Genomic DNA, 25,750 nt, shown 5'->3' with positions numbered 1-25,750 from the left:
GATGAACTGAGTGTTTCCTACTAAAGAACACAGCTGGAATCTACTCAAACATCACTGAGTCTTTTGTCTCTCACTTTCTGTTCTCTGACTCGCTATGTAAATTTTAAAATTATCTGCTTCAAAACTGAAATTTGAGGTAAGAACAGCTTACATTGATGACTTCTCTAATTTCCAAAGTACTTTCATTACTTCGTTTCCTTTTCGAACCATCTGTGAGGTATTTTTACTCTTCCCTCTTTCAGTATTCAGCTTATAGCGCTTGTTCTGACACTCACACCACTTGAGAGGGGGAGGCAAAAGGTCAGGTGTTCTCACCTACATAGTAAGTTCAAAGCCAGCCTGAACTATGAGACCCTGTCTCAAAAAGCCAAAACCACAAAAGGGACTATGTTTACCGGAGATGGAGTATATAATTTAGAATGGCTCTAGAGGGTGGTGCTGGGACTTTACTTGAGTAGGGGTATATCTAACATTTAGGGAACTTCGTTCTAGTGAAGTGAGCAAGGAGCACGTACTACTGAAGCCTGACTTCAGACAAGCTTACACAGGGCAGCCTGCTGAGCTGTCCCGATTTCAGCCCATTCCCACCACGGAGGCCAGATCTTCTCTAGAATTGGAAAAGTGGCCAGCTGTCCTAGTTTCAAAGGCAGTCTCTGCCTAAAAACAGAGGGACTGGAGATACCGCCAGCTCTTATAGGAGGACCCCATTTCATTGTCACTGAATACCAACTGTCTACATATTTGAAAGCAAGACTAGCCACAAATAAACAAAAATAAATAGTCTGGAGTTGATTTGACACTTGCTTAGCTTTTCAAAAAAACTGTGTGTGTGTGTGTGTGTGTGTGTGTGAGAGAGAGAGAGAGAGAGAGAGAGAGAGAGAGAGAGAGTCAGAGACAACCTGTAATAACTGGTTCTCTCCTTTCACCAAGGGACGTCTTGAACCTAGGCCACGAGGCTTTGTGGCAAGCACCTTGACCCACTGAGCCATCTTGCTGACCCCTTGCTCAGTTTTTAAAACACTGTTTTGTGTCAGTAAATCTGGCCTTTCAGCTAAATTACAAAGCTGTCAAGTGAAGATTTCCATCTAGCCTCTCAAGGTCAGTGTGTTCAAGGTATCTGTTAGCTTAAGCATCTGGGGTCACAAGGAGCGAAAACAAACAAGAGACTTAGCATTAATTTAATAGTTCGAAATGAGCATTCAAACCCTTAGGAGAGCTGGGCAGGGTGGTGCACACCTTTAATCCCAGCACTTGCGAGGCAGAGGCAGGGGAGTTCAAAGCCAACCTGGTCTACAGAGCGAGTTCCAGGACAGCCAGGATTATAAAGAGAAACCCTGTCTCGAAAAATAAAACAAAAATAAGCCCCAAACCTTAGGAGATCCTTCACTGAGTTACAGAAAGAGGAGAGGCTTTTGGAGAATCAAGTCTCTGCAATAATAAAGGGACCCCAGGAAGCCAGAGATCAACAGTGCCAATGTCGGATACCTTTCCATCAACGGGAACGCCCAGTCCCTCTGAGAACAGGGGGTGAGTGATCCATTTGTAGGCTTCTTTCAGCTGAACGGCATCATTTCTTCCCAGAGACAGATTCCGCTTTCTGAATAACACAAGAACGAAGTCACTGGCATGAAAACCTCATTGTTCACGTTAAAGGGAAGGCTGCGTGCGACTGTCTTAGAACGAGCATCTGCAATGTGTCGAGCACTGCTCAGTACAGCAGAAAGAACACCACCCAAGGCAGACAGAAATTCCTAAGGCTTTGAGTGGCATGTGAGCCCACTTTTGAAGACTCAACAACCAAAGCATTCGCTTATTTTCCTAAGTTGGAATCACCAGATTCCAAGGTTCACACATTAATTCTGGAAAGGTCAAGAAAGATGAGTGTTGGTTGCTTGGCAGTTACAAAACCATCTGTTGCAATAGTTATCCTCAGGCCCCAAGTGTCTCCAACTCCTCCTTGCTGAGGACGGGGCTTACTTATGGGAAATGAAGTCACGGCTGTACTCTCCCGTCCTTATTGTGAGGAGAGACACTGACTCCTGAAGCATCTACACCCTAAGAGGTCCACCAGTGTAACAGTAGTGAAATAAAGATCTCACATTCCCCTGAAGTCTACTCATGAGCCGATACCCGGCTCTGAGAAATCCCCTGTACGAGAACTAGCTTTGGTATGCACCTACAATTGCAATAGAAAGGAACTGAGGAAATGCACAGGGCAGCTTTGGTATTGATTACTAAAACTGTTCTACTCTGCTGAGAGCCCCAAGATATCACTACCAAACTAACACGCTTGTATCACTCAAGTAATTAAAATACCAAATGCCCCAATGGCTGGCCACAGGACTGCTTGTGACAACAGACAGGCGGAATGCGGTCACCAACCTCCCTTTTTGGTTGTCTTGGTTGTTTTTCTGAGACAGGTTTCTCTGAGTAGCCCTGCTGGCCTGGAACTCACTCTGTAGGCCTGCCCCTGCCTCCCGAGTGCTGGGATTAAAGATGGGCACCATCATGGTTGGCTTTGAGACATTCCTTCTTTAATGTCTAACTTTCACTGACAGGGTTAGTACCTACAAACACTACCCCTTATCATTTAATTCTGCAAGACCAATAGAACCTACTAACTGCAGGCAAGAAACAAAAGTCTTTTAGCTAACAGTTAAAATTAGTTGGTCTGAGAGAAAAAAAATATAAAAACTACTACTGTTCTGATATAGCCACTGCTAAGCTGCCTATAAACTAATAGGAAACACCATACCCATGCAGAAGAAAATAATCTTTAGGGGGAAAAGTATGATATATAGATATTATAAACACACACACATACATACACATACCTACTGTTCCTCTAAAAATGCAAATTAAAAGTTGCCCACCCATTCTATATCCAGTTGAGACCATAACTTTGGTTATAGTTAAAGGTGCTTTGGGGTACAGTTTAACAATGAAATACCCAGATAACTCTTGTATTTAATAGGTTACACGAACTGTTTCTACTTCTCTGGATATTAGGAACATTTAGATATATATTAGATTTATTTACTTTAAGTGTGTTGTTGTTTGGTTTGGAAACTATGAAACTGCATGTCTCCAGGTGTGAGTACACACAGCTTTAATCCCAGCACTCAGGAAACAGCGGTAGAGGGTCTCTCTGAGTTCAAGGCCAGCCTAGTCTTTATCTCCAGCTGTAGGGCAGCCAGGGCCTCATGGAGAGACCCTGTCCTAAAATACAGAACAAAAACAGAGAAAACTGTATGCCTGTGTGCCATGTGCATGCCTGGCGCCCAAGGCCAGAAGAAGGTGCCAGATGCCATGGGACTGGGACTACAGATGGCTTTGAGCCTCCACATGGGTGCTTGGACTTGAACCCATGTCCCATGCAAGAACAATGAGCGTTCTTAATCGCTGAGTCTACTCTTCAGCCCACATTTAGATGTTTTAAAAGACTATTTTGATATTGTGTCAACAATTTAATTACATTTGCATAAACTAGCATCAAAGTTGAAAGTATACAGCTAAGAAATAAGCATGTCTTGGAGAATGTACACTGGTCCTGCAGAGGATTCGAGTCCAGTTCCGAGCAACTCGAATTCCAGGGGATCTGATGCCCTCTTCTGGCCACGATGGGTACTGCATGCATGTCACAAATAAAATACACAATATTTATTTATGTGTGTGAATGCTTTGCCTGCCTGTATGCGTGCACACCGTGAGTGTGGCCCATGCAGGCCAGATAAACAGATGGTTGTGAATTCTTTTTTTTGGGTCCTGGGAACCAAACTTGGCTCCTCTGGAAGAGCAGCAAGTGTTCTTAACCACCGAGCTATCTCTCCATCCCCAAGAAAATATATTTTAAAGGATAAAAAGTAGAAACAGAAAAATAAACTATTTTAAATTTGTTTATAGATCCTAGGCTCCAAAGCACTACAGGAGTCAATCCTATTAAAATTGTCCATTATACATTAAAAAAAAAAAAACAAAAAAACAAAAAAAACCTGCCATGCCTTTACTCCCAACAGAGGCAGGAAAATATTTATGAGTACCAGGCCAGCCAGAACCATATTTGAGACCTTGTCTCAAAAAACAAACACAGAGAAAAGAAAACTGATTTGTATGAAGAATTTCAAACTTGGTAATCCAGCTAAAAATCTTCCAAGTACAGGTACTTTTCTCCTCCAGATTAAAAAGCCAGAGTAAGGCTTACTTGATAACCTTATTCATATGTAGGGCAAAAAATATATAATACTTAAGATGTTAATATTTTTGCTGGGTGGTGGTGACACACACCTTTAATTCTACCACTCAGGGGGCAGAGAAAGGCAGATCTCTGTGAGTTTGAGGACAGCCTGTTCTACAGAGGGAGTTTTAGGATAGCCAAGGCTACACGGAGAAACCCTGTTTCAAAAAGTTAAAACAAAACAAAAAGATGCTAAGATATTTTTTTACGCATACACTGTTCTGCAGAAGAGGGCGCCAGATCTCACTGCAGATGGCTGTGAGCCACCACGTGGGTGCTGGAAATTGAACTCAGAGCCTTTGGAAGAGCAGGCAGTGCTCTTAACCACCGAGTCATATCTCCTGCCCGATGTTAAGATTTTTAGTCATGAAATTTGAATAAGGCTGTACCTGATTGTCCTTTAGAGGACCTTCTGGGACCCTGTCTGCTGTCACACACCCCAGATGAGGTGACCCCTGCAGTCACTCCCACCTTAGACACAGCACCGCCAGGAGTCTGAAGAGAAGGCCAACCAGAACACCTAGCAATTATTTTGAGCTAAATTCCCTACATCAGTTCCTTAATGGAATCCCTAGCGATCTTTTCAACCTAAAATGACTGGGACACCGAAGGAAAAACAGCATCCGGTATCTTTCCGTCCCAGTATCCCCATGTAGTCAAACAAACAGCTTGGTACAAAACCCTCTGATGAGGAAGGAAAGCAACACCACCCAAGCAATGCACATGCGAGGGAAGCGTTCAGGAAACGGCATGCTCTCGTGGGGTTAAGGTCAACATTTGTTAGACCAGTCTCAAGGCTTTGAAACGCAGGGACTAAGTTTCACTAAGCCTGCAACCGTTGATGATGTGGTTATTTCTCCTTTGAAAAGGGAAGATGCAGACATCATATACAAAACAAACAAAAAACTATGTTAATATTTTTCTATAAATCTCAGAGCCACAGATGAGCTTCTAATACAGAAAGCTACGTCTTCTGGGTTTTTCTCACCAAAGTACACGGGAACCTCCAATAATCAATCATACGGCACAGAATGCTTAGCTTTAAAAATCAAACAAAAACAAAAACTCTGAAGATTTAACAGTTTTTTTTATACACTTGATTTGGACATGTGAGACTGTTCACCAAATCTGATGTGTTTCCTTCCCTACAGAAGCAGTTCATTCAATTACACAGCACCACCCTAACTAAGAAAGGTGTACATTATATATAAGATTTAAAACCACATTAGATTCCTAAAATCCAAAGATCTAAATTCAAAACCTATCTGTCTCCTGCGAGTTTTGGGCAAGGGCTGGACTGCTGATTTCTGCTGCCCAGGTGCTCTCTGTAAACTCACTCACTCTGATTTAAGCAGAATTTTACTTCTCATGGTTTATCATCTAGTTTTATAATTTAGCTTCAAGTATAAATCTAAAATTTACTATCTTAAGCTAGCCTCCCAAACTACTTTCAACCCATGTCTAATGTTTGTCAATACAATCATGTTAAACAAGCCCTCGTAAAAGTAAAAAACAAACAAACAAAACCAAATGGACAAGGCACTTAACGAAAGCACCTACTGTGCCCACTGCTCTGGCTGCTGACTTTACTCTGTAACAGGAAGTACTTTAAGAATCAGGTAGGCATCTTTAAATAAAGGTAGAAACTCCCTACTTACCCCATTTCCTGTTTGACCAGCAACCATGCAGCATGCTGGAGGCAATTCATAACACCCAGAAAGAAGAGAAAAGGAAAAGTATTTAGTAAAGGGAAGTTTCAACATCATCATCAAAGTGCTTAAATAATTTGTTAATCAAACTCCTCTTATTAGAAAGAGTCGCTATTGAATGTGTTGACCTCAGGCTCCTTTAAACAGAAAGAGGGTAAGATTTCAGTTTGTAATGCTGACGTGCTGTGGTCTAGGAATTCAAAGTCTTGTGATACACACCAACAACCCCAGCAAATGGGAGGGAGAGGCAGGAAGATTAGGAGTTCAGGGCCAGCCCTGGCTATATAACAAGTCTGAGGCCACCCTCAGCTACCTAAGACCCTGTCTCAAAACCAAACAGCCCAAGTGACTTGAGTACACATGTAGCTTCTAAAACATAGATCTGAACGGTGTGGGTTTTATTTTTTAATAACTCTATCTGGCTCATCATGTTCATGTTTATATAACCAGGAGCTAAATGCAGCACGTTTACCTGGACTCTCTCTGAAATACAATGAGAGCTAAACAGATCAGAGAATGGGTAAATGAAAGAATAGATATATCCTAATGCAAATACAGTACAGTGGTAATAATTATAGAATCTATTGTGGGTTGATGGTTCTTTTACCTTCTCATGCACTTAGTTCTACATTAGGTAAAACATTCTGAGAAAGATTATTAAAACCTGCGAAGAGTTGGAGGATGAAGAGAAGGCTCAGGGATTGTGAACATGGGCTGCTCTCACAGAGGACCCAAGTCTGGTTCCCAGCACCCACACAGTGGCTCACAACCACTTTCTCTAGTTCAAGGGATCCAGAGCCCTCTTCTGACCTCTGTAGGCAACAGGTATGCATAGACATACAGCTGTTCCTTTTGGAGACGAGGCCGCACATGCACAGAAGGATCATTGAACTACTCCCAGAAGCAGTAGAGGACACTACAGATCCCAGCTCGACGGAGAGCCTCGCATGCGCAGGACATTTTCCCAGACGCACCTGGATCCCCTTTAAAAGACGGGGAACGCCATAACTCGCCCCCTTTTTCCTTCTGTCTCTTCACCCCCCCCTCCATTAAAGTTTACCCACGTGGGACCGCCGTGTGTCTCCTGTTTTCTCTTCAACCCCGCAGAAAGAACAAGATTACCCCGCAGAAAGAACAAGATCGGTGCCGTCTGCTCAGGGACCTTTCCTCCCGGTATCTTCACCTGAGGCCGCGGCTCCAGTTTTTGGCGCCTCCCAGAGCCAGGGGCTTCCTAGGACAAGGTCAGGACCAAGGACCTGCGACTGCCCCCACGTGTTAAATGCGGTCATCTACAACCAACAGCAGCTAATTCGTGAGTTCACCTGGGTTGGCTTACTGTCCCCTCTCACCCAGAGATCGTCCGGTGGAGCTCCCGGCTTTCTTTGGCATGTCCTGGGTACGGATGCTGACCCCCCCCCTCGGCCTTCCACCCTCGGCTAGACCTGTTTTTATCCGCGCCTGGAAGCTCGGAGCTTCCAGTTCTCACCTCTTCTTTCTGATCTTCTTCTGTCCTCTTTATGTACAGGCTCATTACAGTATGAGCCCCTCGGCTGCAACGGGCGGCCTAACCCTTCTGGCCTGATTGCGACCCTCCTGCCCCGGACTTCTGTTCCCGTCGGAGGCTAGGATCGGTTCAGTCAAGCCATTAACACTGCCCTCTGGTCACTCGGACGCCTGTGTCCAGAGCCTTGCCAGTGTTCGTGGCATCTTCTAGGCGCCTTTTGCGGATATATGAATATGGGCTAAGTTGACAGTTTTAATTAACATGACCACTTAATTATAAGCCAGTCTGGTATTATGTAAACATTATAAAATCACAGCACACGCAGACACACATATGCCCTAATAATCAGATATAGTTTTACAAACACCAAAGGTTTTTCATCATACTGCTGATCATATCATCTTTTATATCCATCCTTAATCTAAATCTGTACTTTTAAAGATATTACTCTTAATATAAATAAGGCATATACGTTTTTAGTTCAAAGACATGAAGCCTAGCCTGATAAAGTCTTAAGTAGTTCTAGCCATGGGTGCTAAGCCTTCAAAAACAATTCCCCTGTCCTCTCCTCTGGGACAACTTCTGGAGGCTCTTCAACCTCACGCCCTAATCCCTTCCGTTAAGTTATCTACACTCATCCGTCTTTGCTCTAAGACGTGGCCAAGATACAGTTTACACGGAAACTTTAAATGGCCTCCTCATGGCTCCTTTGACCCCAATATTTTACGGGAGCTAGCTAACTTCTGCCATCGTTCTGCTAAATGGAAAGAAATGATGTACATTATGGCGTTCTTTTACATAGCCCTTAAAACTGACCCCTCTGCTGCTTCTCACTGTTCACCTGCACACGTTCTTAGCAATGACGTCCCTCCAGGAACCCTCTGCTCCTGCCATGGACCCCGCGGACAAACCTCCACCCCGCCCCCGGCCTCGAGGGGCCACCCCCTCTTGCTTTGCCCAGTTGAGCGACAGCTCACCCATTCTTCTTTCCTCCAAGGTTTCTTCTAGGCACAGGAAGGACTCACCTACATCTCCCCATAATGCCTCTAAACATTCCACTTTTAGGTCTCCGGGAGTCCCGCATAAATATTCTTCCAGGTCACCTAACCGTTCTCCTTCTAGGTCCCCAAGAAAGTCCCGTTCCAGATCTGCAAGGGCCTCGCCTAGCCCCTCCGACAGAGTCCCACATAACTCTCCTTCCAGGTCATCTAACCGTTCTCCTTCTAGGTCCCCAAGAAACTCCAGTTCCAGATCTACAAGGGCCTCACCTAGTCCCTCCGACTCAGCTTCACCCCATTTCTCCTGCAGCAGATTGTGAAGTCAGCTGGAAGCTTCTTCCCATTCCCCCCGCCGCAGGTCACACAGGCAGCCAGAAGCTTCTTCGGACTCTTCTCCATCCCCTTCCCGCCCTACTCCGCCCCCTCGATCTTCCAAAGCCCTGTCAGGCTCCCCCTCCGCCCACTGCCTTGCACCTTCTTTCACCCCTCCGCTCACGCGCTTTCGTGTGCCGCCGCGGAGTCTCGTGTGGGACACCCCAAATCCCGCCGTCGCTGATCACCATTCCCCCGTTGTTATTCAGTTAAAACACCCACACCTGAGGATATCAGGTTCCTAAAAGCTACCACGGCCTCCTGTCAGATCTGCCAAAAGATAACGGCCCAGAGTTTACTTCCAGATTTCTCAAAATCTGTCTAGGGCACTTGGAATCCCCTGGAATTTCCACATACTGTACCACCCTCAGTCTTCAGGTAAGGTAGAACGGACTAACCGCTCTCTAAAGGAAGCCCTCGTTAAAATGTCACAGGAACTCCCCCTCGACTGGGTAAGACTTCTGCCTCTGGCTCTTCTCAGGCTTCAGGCTCTCCCAAAGGGCCCCCTTTTCATTTCACCCTTCGAACTCATGTATGAGCGGCCGGTTTTAACCCCTGGCCTCTCATCGGGAACCTCTCCCATTCCTGATTACCTGCTCACTCCCCTCCTTTTCCACCTATGCTCACTACTGTGGGACTTCACAGATCACTCACTACCTCAGCCATGTGCTAACACATGTCCACCGCCAGTTAAAATAGGAGATAGGGTATTATTCTCGCCTCCAGGCCAACGTCCCTCACCTCTTTCCCCTAAATGGCAGGGTCCCCTCAGAGTAATCCTTCTAACTCCCACAGCTGCCAAGCTTGAAGGAATTCCTCACTGGACTCACCTGTCACATCTTAAACCATTCATCTCCACGGCTCAAGATAATCCTCCATACACGGTAACTCAGACAGGACCTTGTTCTCTTAAGTTCCAAAGGACACCAGGTTCAGCCCCCTCTACTCCAGTCTAAGGAAAACAGTGGTCCCATCCTTCACTTAATCCTCCTGTGTTAACACACCCTCCTTTCTTTAAATTCCTAAATAACCATCCAGCTGTCGTTACCGAAATCATCATCAAACACGGAGTCAAAGTTTTAGGTGGTAAGCAAATTCTTAACAAACAAAGTACCTTGACATAACAGGTCTGTCACTGACTGCAGCAGCGACCCCTAAAATGTTAAGGAATATACGGTTAAAATCTATTTAAGACATTTTCTTTAAGTTCCAAGACGCCAGCCCGACCCACCTGAACAAAGTAGACACAAACAGATCATTAACAGAATAAGTACCATTCAATTAATGGAATAAGTACCATTTATTTTTTTTATCATTCTTAACCCCAGACCTCCTAAAGCCCCCCCACCCCAAATCTCCCCTTTTAACTTCCCAAACCCCCTCTCCCCTTTAATATTTTTTTCTCTACTAATGCGACTTTTGTTTTCCAGCATCTTAACGATAACCCAGCTACTCAAGAGCCAGACAGACGGAATTTCTTCAATCAACCACCTCAAAACACCAGCGGACAGGACATAATCAACAAAACATCATCAGAACGATCAGACACTCCCTGGATCCCTCGACGCCCAAAGCCAGCAGGAAGCAGTCATGAGAGACAGGGCTACGCCCCCATTCCCTACCCGTTTAGGGTGACATGCTGTTCTATTTGGAGATGAGGCTGCACATGCACAGAAGGATCATTGGACTACAATTCCCAGAAGCAGTAGAGGACACTACAAATCCCAGCTCGACGGAGAGCCACGCATGCGCAGGACATTTTCCCAGATGCACCTGGATCCCCTTTAAAAAATGGGGAACGCCATAACTCGCCCCCTTTTTCCTTCCGTCTCTTCACCCCCGTCCCTCACCTGTCGTCACCCCCCCATTAAAGTTTACCCACGTGGGACCACCGTGTGTCTCGTGTTTTCTCTTCAACCCTACAGAAAGAACAAGATTACCCCACAGAAAGAACAAGACATACACGTAGGTAAACACTTAGAGAAAACTTTTTCAAAATTCTTGTTTAATTGCAAACTTCCTAAAATGGAGCTACATTCCTGAAATGAGGGGTCAATGACAACAATGCAGAATGCTTCACACTGGAGTGTGTGGCAGAAGGACCTCTCAGGTTCCACGGCACTGCGGCTTATGAACAAGGGACGCTCTGTCCGCCACAGCATTTGACGTTTTGTGAACATGACAAGAACACACGTGGATCAATAAAACACTCACAGTCTCTGCTCTCACATGCCACAAAATGGCCATCCTTACAATTCCTTTCCTCCTCAAGCAGTTACGCTGTACAATATATGCAGAGCCTGTCCTTCCTCGCAGGAAACTAGAGACTCCTAACCTCAGGACCACGCAGAAACATTGCATATCCCAACTTAAGCCAAGGCCCACCAGGTACTCCCTAGCTAAGAAGACACGCTCGGCACACCTGGTGGGTTGCTGAATCTGCTCCCCCTCTAGTACCACCCTCCGCACGATAAGACTCCTTCATTTCGTCCACGTATTCAACCCTTTCCCACAGTGAACGGCATGGATCTAACAGCTGAAGGGAGGGAACAAACTAAGAGCCTTGCAGTTTAAACTGCAGGACGGCCAAGGGTTACCAAATAGGCATTGCTTAGCGACCTGTTCAAAACCAATGCTATCGAGACTGACGGGACTTCAAGATTATAGAAATAATGATTTCCCAAAGCTGAGAAGTCCTAGATAATAGCGCCGTCCTACCCTTCTTTATACTGCAAGAGATCAATAATCTTATTTCCCTGTAAAAACGCTGTGGTCCACAGGAATCATACAGTGAGATTTCAGCTGATCACGCCAGAAGGCTGACCCACCAACAAATGTGCCAGTTGGCGAGGCGCTGGGCCAGCCACCTTTTGCGGATCGACTGATTCTCATAGTGGAGGTCTTGTGACGCCTGAAGCACTCTCCCTTGTGCAAGGTCCAGCAGAGTATGGACAAGTGGGCACGACTCTTTCCCATGTACTGGAGTACCGGGTCATCCCCCTCTCTGTGGGACCTCCAGTGGGAAATTTAGTCACATAGTCAATAACCTCGGCTCCCACAGTCTAATCTCCACTTCCTTCCCTCAGATACATTAGAGCCAGCTCCCTGCAACCATCTTCCATTTGGCAGGACATACAGTCAGGAAAGGAGTCTTTCATACAGACCACATTTGGGACCTTCAAAGGTAAAGGGACCTCCAAGCTCAGAGAATTGCCTTCGTTTGTGTGTGTATATAAACTGGAAACTTTACAGAATAGGAGGAGAACAGCAGAAGAATAAAGAAACAGATGCAGAAAAGTATGTGGTGAAGAGTTCACTTCATCCCCAGATCTCAGTCCTGAGCTTGCTGTGAGTCTTCTGGACCCTGAGGGGACACTGAGGCTGGCACTCAGAGGTCCCCGATATAGAGAATATTAATATTTGCCCTGCAGGTATATTGTGAGAATTTATGAAATCATATATATTCAATCAAGTAGGGCTCCTATAAACATAAACAATAAACAATTAACAAGTAGTAGCTATTACACTGAGAGGACCAAGTTCTAACTAGACCACCAAGGAGCAACTGTTGGTAACTTGAAATCGCATGTACACTTTAGAGATAATACAATTCAGATGTCCCCTTTAAAAGTCCGTAGGCTTTGATCCATTTCTTCACATCCCCAGACTGCTATAGTAACTCTGAAATCTCCCTCTCGTTGGTAAATCTGAGCTGTGGAAACTTTCTGACACAGCTTCAGCTCTCTCTGCACTTTGTTGTTCTGAGACAGGTTCCCACTGTGCAGTTCTAGCCGGTCTGGACCTCACCATGTAGACCAGGCTAGCCTAAAACTCAAGACACCTGCCAACTTCTGCCTCCTGAGAGCTGGGATTGAAGATGAGAGCCACCATGCCCAGCTCCTCTGTACTTTTTAGTGACCTCGTTGTCTCTTTTAGGTTATTTCCAGGTGATGTCACTGGCGTACAAAGTAACTTATCTTACTATGACTATAAAATAGCAGAAAACTGGAGGTTGCCAAGGGAAACCTGATAACCATGTGTAATATAAAATTAAATCAAAAGTCCTCAGAACCTGAGACTTGCTAATAGTTTTTCTTCCTCCCTCTCTGCAGGCTCCCCGTTCAAGCATGCTGCAGGTTGGAGAAAACAAATCACACAGAGGAGATAAAAGGCGGAATCCCAAAGAAGTCAGTCTTGCTCAATTATTCAGTTTTTACCACATGCTAATGACACCCTGGACCCGTTTCTGCCTAGGAAAAAGAAGCTCACCTCTCCCTTTCAGATCACCAAGGAAACTCCAATAAATACTCTATTCTTTAGTCAGTTAAAAAATAATCCATTGTCTAAAGCAGCAATTAAATTCTTCTGCCCCAACAGAATCATTACAGCTATCAAGTTTTAATGATTTATCAGATTTGATACCAGAGGCAGTATGTCACTTCCTGAAAATTCAGGAACCACACAGTTTAATCCTAGACTCAGTTTAACTTTCTCTGAGTTTTAGCGAGGCAAACCCTAAATAGAGAAGTTGGCTAGCTGCTTGCTGAGGTGTAGTGTTCTCTATTAGGACTCCACAGGCTGGGATCCAGACAACAGAAAGCAGAGGGCAGCTGAGCACTGGTGTAGGGAAGGCTCCCCGGGGAAGCCGCATGACCACCTGCTGGGCCTGCTTCCCTGTCTTCCTGGCCAGGTATCTCCTGGGACCCTGGGCCAAAATAACCGCCTCCTCCCTTAAATTGCTTCTGTCTGTTATCTTGTCACAGCCGTAAGACAAGTAATTATGAAAAATGAGATTGGAAAGGTCAGAATGTCTCGAGTGTCACATCAGGATATGAACCTGAACACGGAAACTGTAACATACGACCTGACACATTTACACACACAGCATCACAGAAATGTACACAAGGGACTCAAGGGAGTCTTCCATAACTCACCAAGTCACAATATAACTATTTCCACACCATCACTTTTCTTAAGTGGTAGTATAAGAAGAAGGTAAAGAATTACTTGTACCAAAACATCTGTCACGCATGGGGAAATTTAGCACACACACAAAAAAAATCCTAAGTTCCAGGGGCCTGGGGGAGTAGGAGGGAAGGTCTGGCTTGGATATGATCAAGATGCACTACATACAGGTATGAAATTGTCAAAAAAATAAACAAAAAATACCCTAAAAAAGTCATAAATCCCAGACAAATGAAGAGAGCATGCCCAGGCTATGTTCTCATTCTGTGGCCACCTGCATCTGCATTCCTGCAGGAGAAAACAGGCACTCGTACAAAAGGAGCACTGTAGCTGAGTACCGCAAGTCACTGCCAAGGTGGCTCGTCAGCTGGGCCCTTGGCATCTTAACCACGGGTAGAAGGGTTCCCATTTTATTATCGGTATCTCACTGACATGCAGAGAAAAGTCTGTCCACGAGCACACCCGTAAAGCGGAAGAGGAAGAGGAGTAAAGCGACAACACGCATAGCAGCACTGGTAATCAATAACATAACGGGTCATACGTGAGGGGCACCAGGCGGGTGCCGGTGAGGCTCTGAGAACTCCACCATTGCTGCGGCTGTGTGGCCGGGAAGCAAAGGAGGCCGCAGGAGCTTAGCTCACAGGACCACCGTTCCCACACGAGGACACAGGAAGATTTCACAGTAAGCCAAACTTCAAAGAAACCCATGCAACGGACTGGCACAATCATCTGTCCCAGGAATGCCACTATGACTGAGGACCAAAGAGGACGATGGGAACTGAGCAAAATGAGGACAGCTGGGAATAAACCAGTGATTCAAGTTAGAGATAATGTGTTACAGTACAGCTGCCGAGGGTGAAGCCCAAGAGCTGACTTTAAGAAGAACGGGCTGCACTCGCTGCTCTTCCAGAGGACCCTGGTTCAGCTCCCGTCACCCACATGGCAGCTCACAACCTTCTGTATCCAGTTCCCAGGGGTTCAATGTCCTCCTCTGGCTGGTGTGGGCACTGCATGTGCGTGGTGCGTGCACACACACAGACACAGATACACACACACACACAGACACACACACACACACACAGACACAGACACCCGCACACACAAAACACTCACACATTTAAAAAAATTGAAAAAATAATTGAAGAGGTAAGGAAGGCACAGAACAGCAGGACTTCTACGCTGGCAGACATTTGGGAGTTTCTAAATACTACCAATGCCATTGAGCCCCTAAAGCCTCTGAATCACACACAGCTCTTCAGCACTCTTACAACGAAGATGGTACAAATATAGACTCACCCCAGTGGGGAATGGTAACAGCCGTGTGGGCAGCTGGAGGCATTAAAAAGACCTCTTTCGGTCAGCCTGATCTACAAGAGCTAGTTCCAGGACAGGCTCCAAAGCTACAGAGAAATCCTGTCTCAAAAAACCAAAACCAAAACCCTCTTTCTTGATCAGTTATTTTCCAAAACAGACACACACACATACACACACACACACACACACACAGAGAGAGAGAGAGAGAGAGAGAGAGAGAGAGAGAGAGAGAGAGATTTCCTTGCCCCCAAAATGCCCAGTTACAGACAGTTTAATAAAACTTTTTCTCCTTCTCCCCACCCAAGACTTCCTCCTCACCCACTCCACCCACCCCCAAGCCTGGTACAACCTTGTTTATCTGTTCCATCAGGGCTAGCTTCCCACCTGTGCCTCAAGCACAAAAGGCACAAAGAAGGTAAAGGATCTGGGAGCAGGAGAGAATGTCTCCTGGAAGCACTGTTTGTCCCCACCCACCCGGCCCCCTCTCCTTGCCTCCTCTCCCACCCTCGTCTCAGTCCTAGACTCTTCTCTCCCAGTGCCTCTGACCTCAGACCTGTGATGAAGCAGCTGAAACAGAGTGGGCCTAGGAGCTGCCTCTGGTGAACAGCATTTGCCAGCCATAGTGAGAACCCACCAGCAAAGGAGACAGCGCAGGGGCGACACCTTCTAGCCCAGCTCTTGGGAAGCTGAGGCTAGCGCATCTCTGTGAGTTCAGGCCACCCAAGGCTACAAAGAGTGACCCTGCCTCATTCCCCAGCTCTGCCCCCCCCCCAAAAAACATGGGGGATGTAGTGACAGCTCAATCACGACAAGCTTGCCACATGAGGCCCTGAGTTTGGATTCCTGCACCTACATAAGAAGCTAAACACGGCTGTGTGTGCACAGAATCCTAGCATTGGGAGCAGAGACAGAGGATCCCTGGGGCCAAAGCAGTGAGCTCCAGGTCCAGTGAGAGGCACTGCAGAGGCCAATCTCTGGTTCAGTACCCTGCCCAACTCCCGCGGCAGGGGGAGGGGGGAGGGGGAGGACGACTTATATTTCTGACAAATTAAAAAAAGAAAATGAAACAAGACATTAAGACTTTCATTGCCTTGGGTTCCCCAATATGTTGGCAATAAAAACAAAGTGTTAAAAGGCTAAAGACTTCTGTCTTTTTAGGACAAAGCAAGGGCAGATCAGCACAGACAGAACAGAATAAATCCTCAGGGCCAAATTAGGTTACAGGTCTATTAACCCAGTTCCCACAATGGCTGTTTTTACACTGTGAGTTTTAAGGCCTTCCGCTGTGCCTTCCAAACTGCTGTTTGCTGAGTTCTGCAAGATTTGATTATTGCGAAAAGCGGAGTGGGAGAGAGGGAGGAGGGCAATTTGAACCTGTGAGGAAGACCATTCACGGGGGAGCTCAGCAGCTGAACTCGGGGAACTCGAGCGTCAATAGCATTGGTGAAGCAGGGAACATCTGCTGCCAACAGGTGTGGCTGGGATGTGCAAACATATTTTACCTCGGAACGTGGTGCTGGGATACTAGCACCCTTCCAAGACTCAGTGACCAAACCTTTGTCCTAGGAAGCCTCTGAGTTCCTGCCTCAAACACAGCACTGTTTCAGGAAATCTCCCACAACCAGCACAGGACAAGGTTGGCCTGTGACAGACAGCAACTTCCCTGGAGAAGGCCCCAGCTCTTCCAGCCGAGGGCTAGAGGATTCTATGCCTCTCCCACAGGTCTATCATCAAAAGACATGAGCAAGGATGACACCAACAGACATGCTAATAGCACAGAAGGAGAAATCTCACGGGGCCGCAACCCTAGACAGAGAACTACAGAAATAAACACCAAGGAATATTGAGAGCAAGAGAAAATTCTCTTCCCCAGGGAAGTCTCCAAATTGGTTATCTAATACCAAGTGGTCGACTCTAAAACCATTTGCATATATATCACATTATACATATAGTTAACAATAGTAAGAGAAAAGAGGCTACTGATTAGAGAGAGAGCAAGGTGGGAGAGGGTTCATAGGAAAGTTAACATATACTACTTTCATATCAACACTAGCTCATCTAAAGCACCTCAACAAACACGGCCTGTGGACAAATGATGTGGGAGTTCCCTGTGTGATGTGATTACCATTAATGAATAAAGAAACTGCTTTGAACCTATAGCAAGGCAGAACTTAGGTAGTGAGGAAAATGAAATGGAATGCTGGGGAAAGGAGGTGGAGTCAGAGAGACACCATGGAGCCGCCAGAGTCAGACATGCCAAAACTTTGCTGGTAAACCACTGCCATGTGGCAATACACAGATTAATGGAAATGGGTTAGATTTAAATGTAAGAGTTAGCTGATAATAAGTTAGAATAGGCCAAGCATTGTTTTAAATAATATAGTTTCTGTGTAATTATTTCAGGTCTAAGTGAGCCAGGCCAGGAACCAAACAAGCGGCCTCCTTACTACAGACAAAACCAGGCACAATGAAGGAACCAAACCAAGTAGGCCACAACTTCCAGCTGCAGCTCAGCTCACGAGCATGCACGGACACACAGTAGGGAAAAGTAAAAATGGCTGCATTTGCATATGCAAGTGCAAACAATGTACAGCAGGGTGTTCTAGTAAAGACAGACACACAGAATAATGTACAGCAGGGTGTTCTAGTAAAGACAGAAAGACATACAGAAGGTGACGACGTGCACCTGCCAAAAAGTTACATTGTCTTGCTTAGTTTTATGCCAGCTTGACACAAGGAAGAGTCATCTAAAAGAAGGGAACCTCAACTGAGAAAAATGCCTCCTAAAATACAGCTGTAGGAGCCAGGCGGTGGGGGCCCACACCTTTAATCCCAGCACTCAGGAGGCAAAGGTAGATGGATCTCTGTGACTTCTAGGCCAATGTGGTCCATATAGCAAGTTCTAGGACAGTTCAGGCTATTATACAGAGAAACCTTGTCTCAAAAAATCAGGAAAACAAAACAAAACAAATTTTAAAAGATCCAGCTGTAGGGCATTTTCTTGATTAGTGGGAGAGTATCCAGCAAAAAGTCTAAGGTTTTCAGACAACCAACCTTAATATATCCAGTAACCTTACAGGAATAGGCAAATGGCAGAGGCTCTGTTATAGCTAACTGGACTCCTGTGTCAATGTTAGATTTGAAGAGACTCAAAGAAGCAATAGTCTCATAAGGCATGCATTCATCTTTTAGAAACTGATACATAATTACACAATGGAGTACCTGGCTCAGAGAAGAGGCTAACACTATTGAACAACAGAGTAAAGCTAGAGGTAGGGAAATCGCCCAAGATGAAGCACTTGAAGAAGGAGGTTATGCTACTATAGAAAGACAGGCTGTATATGATGACCACACCCTGGATTAATGCCATACAGCAGCTTTGAATGATTGGGACAGAATTGGAGAAATAGGAAAGAAAACTGAGTCATTTACTAAGATATACAGGACCCAAAGGAAGCCTTTATGGATTTCTTAAAAAGATTGACTTCAGCAGTAAATAGAATTTGGAAATTAGACAAATAATAATTAAATCTCTGGCTTCTGTAAAGGCCAATGCTCTATGAAACAGGATAATCAGACCATTAAAGGAAAGGCCAGCATCTTTGGAGGAATGGATTTGAGATACAATTAATATTAAATTTCATGACCATGATGATGCATAGATAGGAAAGGTGATTTCCAGAGGTTTGAGGAAAAAATTGAAAGGTCAAATGTTATAATTGTGCCAAACAAGGTCAATTTAAATGGGACAGTAGACAGGGCGGTCCTTTTTTTTTTAAATATTTATTTATTTATTATGTATACAATATTCTGCCTATATGCCTGAAGGCCGGAAGAGGGCGCCAGACCTCTTTACAGATGATTGTGAGCCACCATGTGGTTGCTGGGAATTGAACTCAGGACCTTTGGAAGAGCAGGCAATGCTCTTAACCACTGAGCCATCTCTCCAGCCCCCCAGGGCGGTCCTTGAAACAATGTTTTTTCTAAGAATAATCCATTTAGAATGCCCCTCCCTTCTGGATTATGCAGAAAGTGTGTCAAAGGCAGGCATCAGACAAGGAATAGTCAAGGTAATCCTTTGCCATCGGGAAACTCCAAGAGGCTTCTCATGGTGCCCTAAGCCAAATCCAGTTCAGTCATTTCCTGTCATTGTAGAGGAAACTCCTTCTCAGAGCAATTAAAGAGCCTCATGCCAACTGTACAAAAAGATACTGCTCTGGGTAACAGAACAGCTGTAGGAGAGAACAAAAAATTCAGGAGAACCATAAAGCAAGGATTTTGGCAAACTTCTGTAAATGAACAAAGACCAAAATTAAATATACAAATAAATGACATCATTGAAGATCTGGCAAACAAAGATGCCAATATAACAATAATTTCATCAGAAACTTGGCATCCAAATTGGCCTCTTCAGCTCTTAAGGATGTAAATGTTCAGTTCTTAGGGATCAGAACTCAACCTCGGGTAAAGGAGAGCACGAGATGGGTCAAATGTATAGGGTCAAAGGACAGAGAGGAATATTAAAATCATATGTGGCTAACATAGAAATGAATTTGTGGGGACATGATTTGTTAAAGCAATGGAATACTCAGATTAACATTCCCCCAATCTTAGAAACAAACCATAAATTAACGTATGTTTCTGGAGAAAATATTACAAGATATTATAAAGAACAGTCACTGATCATTCAGGTTGTGCAAGAACAGGGCACAGCAGCTGCTGATCTTTCAAAGGCACCAACAGCCCTACCTTTAAAATGGTTGACAGACAAACCTATATGAGTTCAGCAATGGCCTTTAACAACAGAGAAACTGCAGACTTTAGAACAGCTAGTACAGGAGCAACCAGATGCTCAGCATATTGAAGAATCAACCAGCTCTTGGAATTCTCCTGTATTTGTTGTTAAAAAGAAATCTGGAAAATGGAGAATGGTGACAGATCTAAGAGCTATTAATAAGGTGATTCAGTCAATGGGCTCTCTACAGTCTGGAGTTCTTTAGCCTTCTTTATTACCTAAAGGATGACCTCTTATAGATATTGATTTAAAAGATTGTTTCTTCACTATACCTTTACAAGAAAAGGACAGAGAAAATTTGCCTTCATAGTGCCTATTTATAATAATTCTCAGTCTGCTAAGAGATATCAATGGAAGATTCTCCCACAGGGAATGTTAAATAGCCCCACCCTGGGCCAATATTTTATAAGTCAGTCATTGGAAATATAGTTTATCATTACATAAATGACATTTTATTATCTGATTCAAATGTAGATATTTGGAAAGAATGTTAATTTTGCATTGTTGGATACTACAAATTGCTTCTGAAAAAAATTAAAAAGGAGAGATTCTTTCTTGTTTTCTTGTTCTGTTTTCCAAGGCAGGGTTTGTCTGCAGCTTTGAAGCCTGTTCTGAAACTAACTCTTGTAGAGGAGATTCTATGATTTAGGCTATAAAACAGGTTTACAAAAAATCAGATACCAAAAGGTACAAATTAGGAGAGATTGAGTGCAGACTCTCAAGGATTTACAAGGATTGCTAGAAGATATTTCTCATCTACAGCACACTACTGTGCTAGGTCCTGATGACCTGATTAATTTAAACAAAACCTTAGATGGTGACAAGGACTTAAACAGTCCCAGAAAATTATCAACTGAAGCTCAGTGAGAATTGACTTTGTTTGAAGAGAAACTACGGATACACATGTGGATCTGAATCTTAACTGTATTCTGGTCATATTATCTTCTAAACATTCCCCTACAGAAATTTTAATGTAGAGGGAAGATATATGGGTCTTTTTACCACATAAACTGAATACAAAATTTAAAAATTATATGGAAAAGGTCTCTGAGTTCATGCTAAAACGAAAGTTGAGCTTTTGTCAATTAGCAGGAATAGACCCAGCATAAAGTGCAGTACCTTTTAATAATGATGAAATTGACAAATTATGGGAAGAAAGTGAACCCTGGCAACAAGCTTGTAGTAATTTTTTTTGTGAGAGATTAACAACAACTATCCCAAAAGCAAGAGAATTCAGCTTATAAAAAAAAACAAATTTGCATTGCACGGGACATACCAATAACTGGAGCCCCTATATTCTATATTGATGCAAATCAGGAAAGGCAGGTTACAAATCAGAAAATTTAAGTAAAGTGGATCAAAATCCTTATGATTCTGTCCAAAAGTCAGAATTATATGCTATTCTCATGGTACTAAGAGATTTTAAAAACCTCTCAACGTAGTTAGCGATTCCAATATGCAGAAAGGTGTTTTGCATATTGAAACTGCTGGATTTATATCAGATGATACAGAACTGACTTTATTATTTATTCAATTACAAGATACAATCAGGAATAGGAACCATTCCACATAGCAACAAACACACATCTGATCCCATATGGGTACTAAACGGAATGAAATCTGGCAGATGGATGTGTTTGATTTTGTAGAATTTGGAAAATTAAAATATGTACACCACACCATTGATAGCTATTCAGGTTTTCAAGGGGCTTTCAACTGCTCTGAGTTCAGGAAAGGCTGGTTTAGTAATCACACATTGCTAGAAGTTATGACCATTATGAGTATACTTGTACAAATAAAGACAGATAATGCTCCAGTATATGTCTCTAAGAAAATGAAACATTTTTTACTTATTACAGTATAAAGTACATTACAGGTATACCACACAATTCTACAGACCAGGCAGTTATTGAAAGATCAAATTGAACTCTAAAGGGTATGTTAAATAAAAAGAAAGGGATGATAAAGACCCCCAGAAATAGACTGCATAATCCTTTATTAACTTTGAATTTTCTAAAAACTAATGAGAAAGGAACAACAACTGCATTGAGACATTGGATAACAGAAAAAAAAACCTACCGAATTAAATAAGCTGATATAATTTAAAGATGTACTGACCTCAGAATGGAAGCCAGGACATGTGTTACATTGGGAAAAGGGATTTTACTTTTGCTTCCACAGGAGAAGAAAAGTTAAGGATACCATCAAAATTGATAAAGATTTGATTTTAACAAGAGACACCTCTTAATTATAACAAATGATAGTCCATCAAACAGCATGGCTGTTTAAACTAACCTATAAAACTAAAAAATACTTTCCATTTGATCTTGCCAAAAGAAAATCTCCTGAAAGTTTGGGTTGGGAAAGAGTTTTGTTTTTGTCTTTTCAGGAGAATGAAGACATTGAGCTACAGAATCTGAAGACCACTGGGCAAATGAAACCTCTGAAAAAAAAGGACAAATCATCAAGACAAAAATGACCCAAGAAAAAAGTTAATTGGCTTATTGGTATATCACATTTCTAAAAGGATAAAATTTCATAAATCTTCCCAAATGTTTGTTCCTGCTATTCTCTACAGACACATAATACAAATAATTTTTTTGTAGTCCAAGTCCAATTAAGGATTAAAGCTGGCTTTGGAATTATAATGTGGTTCTCTCCTTCTCTAAACCCAGCATGCTTATTAAAATGAAATCCAAAATCTGTCTCATGTCAGAGAGCCACCTGATATGGGACAGAAGAAAAACAAAAATTTAAGGACTATTTTATTGCCACTAATCTCATAATCTACACTTTTCTAATGATATTAATGTCATATAAATAATTCTAGAAAAAGGTTTCATTCTAGCTTCCTGTACTTGATTTCGGGTTTTAGTGAACCATGATGACCTTTGAAGACTCCAAAGGGGGGATGAAACCCCACAATTCCTCCAGAACTGTGATAAAAAAAAACACTAAGCTCAAAACACACCCTCAAGATTGACTGTGGACTAGCCACTGCTCAGACCAATTTTGAGGTGGCTAGTGAGATGATTCAGCGTCAGACTACTTTAGTCAGGACTTGAGACAAGCCCTGCATTTTCCCCTTATGCACAGATTGAACAACTGATACAGCTACCTCTCCTAGGACTTGACAATTAAATTTTTCTTTTCAGGACCCTTGAAAGATGCCATCCAACCCCTAGACAGCAGGAAGTAGATTTAAGAACACAACACCCACATTCCCAAGAGGTGGGGTGGGTGGTTTTTGGTCTTTCATTGAATTATGGATATTTGTCATTGTTTAGGGGAATTGGTTATAAGGTATTATTGGTAATGGTCAGGAAAATAGCTAGACAAAAGAAATTGGAGTCAAGGTTCTGGTTTTGAAAAGAAAAAAGGGGATATAGATATAATAGGATACAAGGGTAGATTACTGGATCTTCTCTAAAAAGAAAAAGAGGATATAGATATGATAAGATGTAGATTACTGAATCTACTTTTAAAAAGCAACCAGTTTCAAATATTTTACATTGAATTGAACTTCTGTATACTGTATACAAATTCTGTATATTGTCACAAATTTGAGATTAATTTTGTTAGAACAAAGATACTTTACATATATTACTAATCCTGTTCAGGGTGTTATACCTATACCACTCTAATAATGTAATGCAAATTTCTAGTCCTTCAAAATAATTATTACCAACTCTTCAGGATAATAAGGAAATACAGATTAGTAGTTAATCACCTATTATAATCAAACTTGTAGTCACATTATGCATGTTTTCAAGCTTAAACAAAGATATATTTTATATAGACAGGTCATCTTCAAACATTTCAGAGATCTACAGAATATGGCATTTAAGATGTTTTAATAACATAGGATCTTTTATTCTCTTTTTTTATGATAATAAAACATGTCTGCTCCTGACAGCACCAATCTACTTCAAAGAAGATGATGGGCAGTGAAGAAACTCCACATGGAATTTACTTTCTTTATGGCAAAAGTAAGCCACTGAGCAAAAAAAAAAAAGAAAAAAGAAAAAGAAAAACGCCCTTGCTTTGACTGCTGACAGTAAGGTGTACTAACTAACTGGACAAGTAGGACACAAAACAGAATGACCACCAAACATTGTCAAGACAAGGCAGGACAGCCCTTCAGAATATCCTGTTTCACAGAAAAATCTGTCAGATAATCTAGGCCTATAGGCCTAAGATGGATGCCCCAACACTGCAGAGGAACTTTGGATGACTGTCCAGGCAGCCAGCTATTTCTGTCATTTCTCACAATTTCTGAAAGTTGCTTGCTTACACTTCTTGCTTACTTGGTTAATATTATTTCCTTCTTGGGTCTCTGAAAGAGTTGAAGACAAGATAGTTATAGTTTTTCTTGTTTACCTGATATAGAAGGCAAGTTATGATAGAGAGTAAATTAGGTATGAGACTTTGGACTCACCAAGACAGGACAGATAAGTGGAGTATTGTCTCTGAATTTATCAAATGCAAATGGACTAGATATTGTTGATTTATTCATTGCCTGTATATATTGTATATAGTTATCATACTTATTGTATATAGTTTTTCTTATATTAGTTATACCCTTTTATTATTTTAGGCAAAAAGGGGGAAATGTAGTGAGAGTTCATTTGTATTTTAATAAATAAAGCTTTCTGAAAATCAGAACACAAAATAGCCACACAGGCCCGGCGTGGTGGCACAACCTTTAATCCCAGAAGCCATACTAGTTAGCCATAGAGGCTGGACGGTGGTGGTGCACACTTTTAATACCAACACCAGAGAGGAATATGAAGCGGGATGAGGCAGGAACTTGCTCTCTTTTCATTTGAAGATTTCACAGAAGTAAGAGCTCTCCAGTGGTTTGGCTGCTTTGCTTCTCTGATCTTCAGGTGGAACCCTAATACTGTCTCTCGGCTTTTATTAAATGAGCCACACAAATGGAATGGACATTGCTAGTGTAATTATTGTCTGTACATGCTTTTACTATATTAGTGTTAGAATTTTCCCTTTTTATTTAGACAAAAAGGGGGAAATGTTTGATATTTTTTTGTGTTCTGACAAATAAAGTTTATTTTGAACCAGAGGGCAGAGTTAGCCACTAGGTGACCAAAATTAACCAGAGGGTTTAGAGGACAGAGCAAGTGGGAAGGCGGAGCTTAGAGAGGTTCTCAGCCCCTTTGGGGAGGAAGAAATGGAGGAAGAAGGAGGAAGTCACTGGTGGCTTCTCTGCTGCTTCTCTGACCTTTCACCTTCTTACCCCAATATCTAACTTCAGGTTTTTTTTATTTGTTTGGTTGGTTGGTTTGGGGTTTTTGTTTGTTTGGTTGGTTGGTTGATTTTTGAGACAGGGTTTCTCTGTGTAACAGTCCTATCTGTGCTGGAACTAACTCTGGTTTTTTGCTGATAAAGAATAATTAGATGAACATATCAATTCTGCCTCTAAATTAAGAAATAAACAGCTTTAAAGGACTCTCAAACAGCAGGTTCTCAAAACATTTTTAGAGCTCATATAATTAAAAATGTTAAGTACAAATTTCTTTTTCTCTGTTCACAAAAAGATATCTTCAATGATCTTTTTAAACTAAAATTTAAATAAATCAAATCAAATATGTCAATGTATGTACTTATTACATGCATTAAAGACTATATGTAAGTTCCACTATTTAAAATAATCTACAAGATTTACTTTCAATTCAAGAGAACGAGTCCCCAGTTCTTTGAAAACCTTATCCTCAACTGCCAGCAACCTACCATATTCTCCTACACAGCAAAAGCTCTTTATTAAGAAGAGAAGCTTCTCCAGATTAGTGGGTTTGGTTATTATAATGAGAAAATTAGGTTACATGCCAAGCTACTGAT

The 25,750-nt window shown here is 42.7% G+C and overlaps 1 protein-coding gene across 4 annotated transcripts in view; it reads right to left on the bottom strand.

Annotated features, from left to right (window-relative positions):
* Nucleotides 1-25,750, bottom strand: part of Pus10 (pseudouridine synthase 10) — an 86,444-nt gene that overhangs the window by 26,196 nt on the left and 34,498 nt on the right. For 3 of the 4 annotated variants that reach the window (XR_012907339.1, XM_075944506.1, XM_075944507.1), the window contains exons 5-6: nucleotides 5,893-5,927; nucleotides 1,486-1,597 (exon numbers count right to left, since the gene is read on the bottom strand). Coding sequence is in view for 3 of the 4 variants with exons in the window: in XM_075944506.1 (XP_075800621.1) it covers nucleotides 1,486-1,597; nucleotides 5,893-5,927 (147 nt within the window). In the remaining variant the exon portion in view is untranslated. Of the gene's footprint in view, nucleotides 1-1,485; nucleotides 1,598-5,892; nucleotides 5,928-7,003; nucleotides 7,012-25,750 lie in introns of those variants that run through there. The other variant, XM_075944508.1, reaches the window with a different exon arrangement.

Source organism: Microtus pennsylvanicus, chromosome 12 (assembly GCF_037038515.1).
Source record: "Microtus pennsylvanicus isolate mMicPen1 chromosome 12, mMicPen1.hap1, whole genome shotgun sequence".
NCBI lineage: Eukaryota > Metazoa > Chordata > Mammalia > Rodentia > Cricetidae > Microtus > Microtus pennsylvanicus.
The sequence above is the reverse complement of the archived record's forward strand: the minus strand, read 5'-3'. Positions and strand labels throughout refer to the sequence as shown.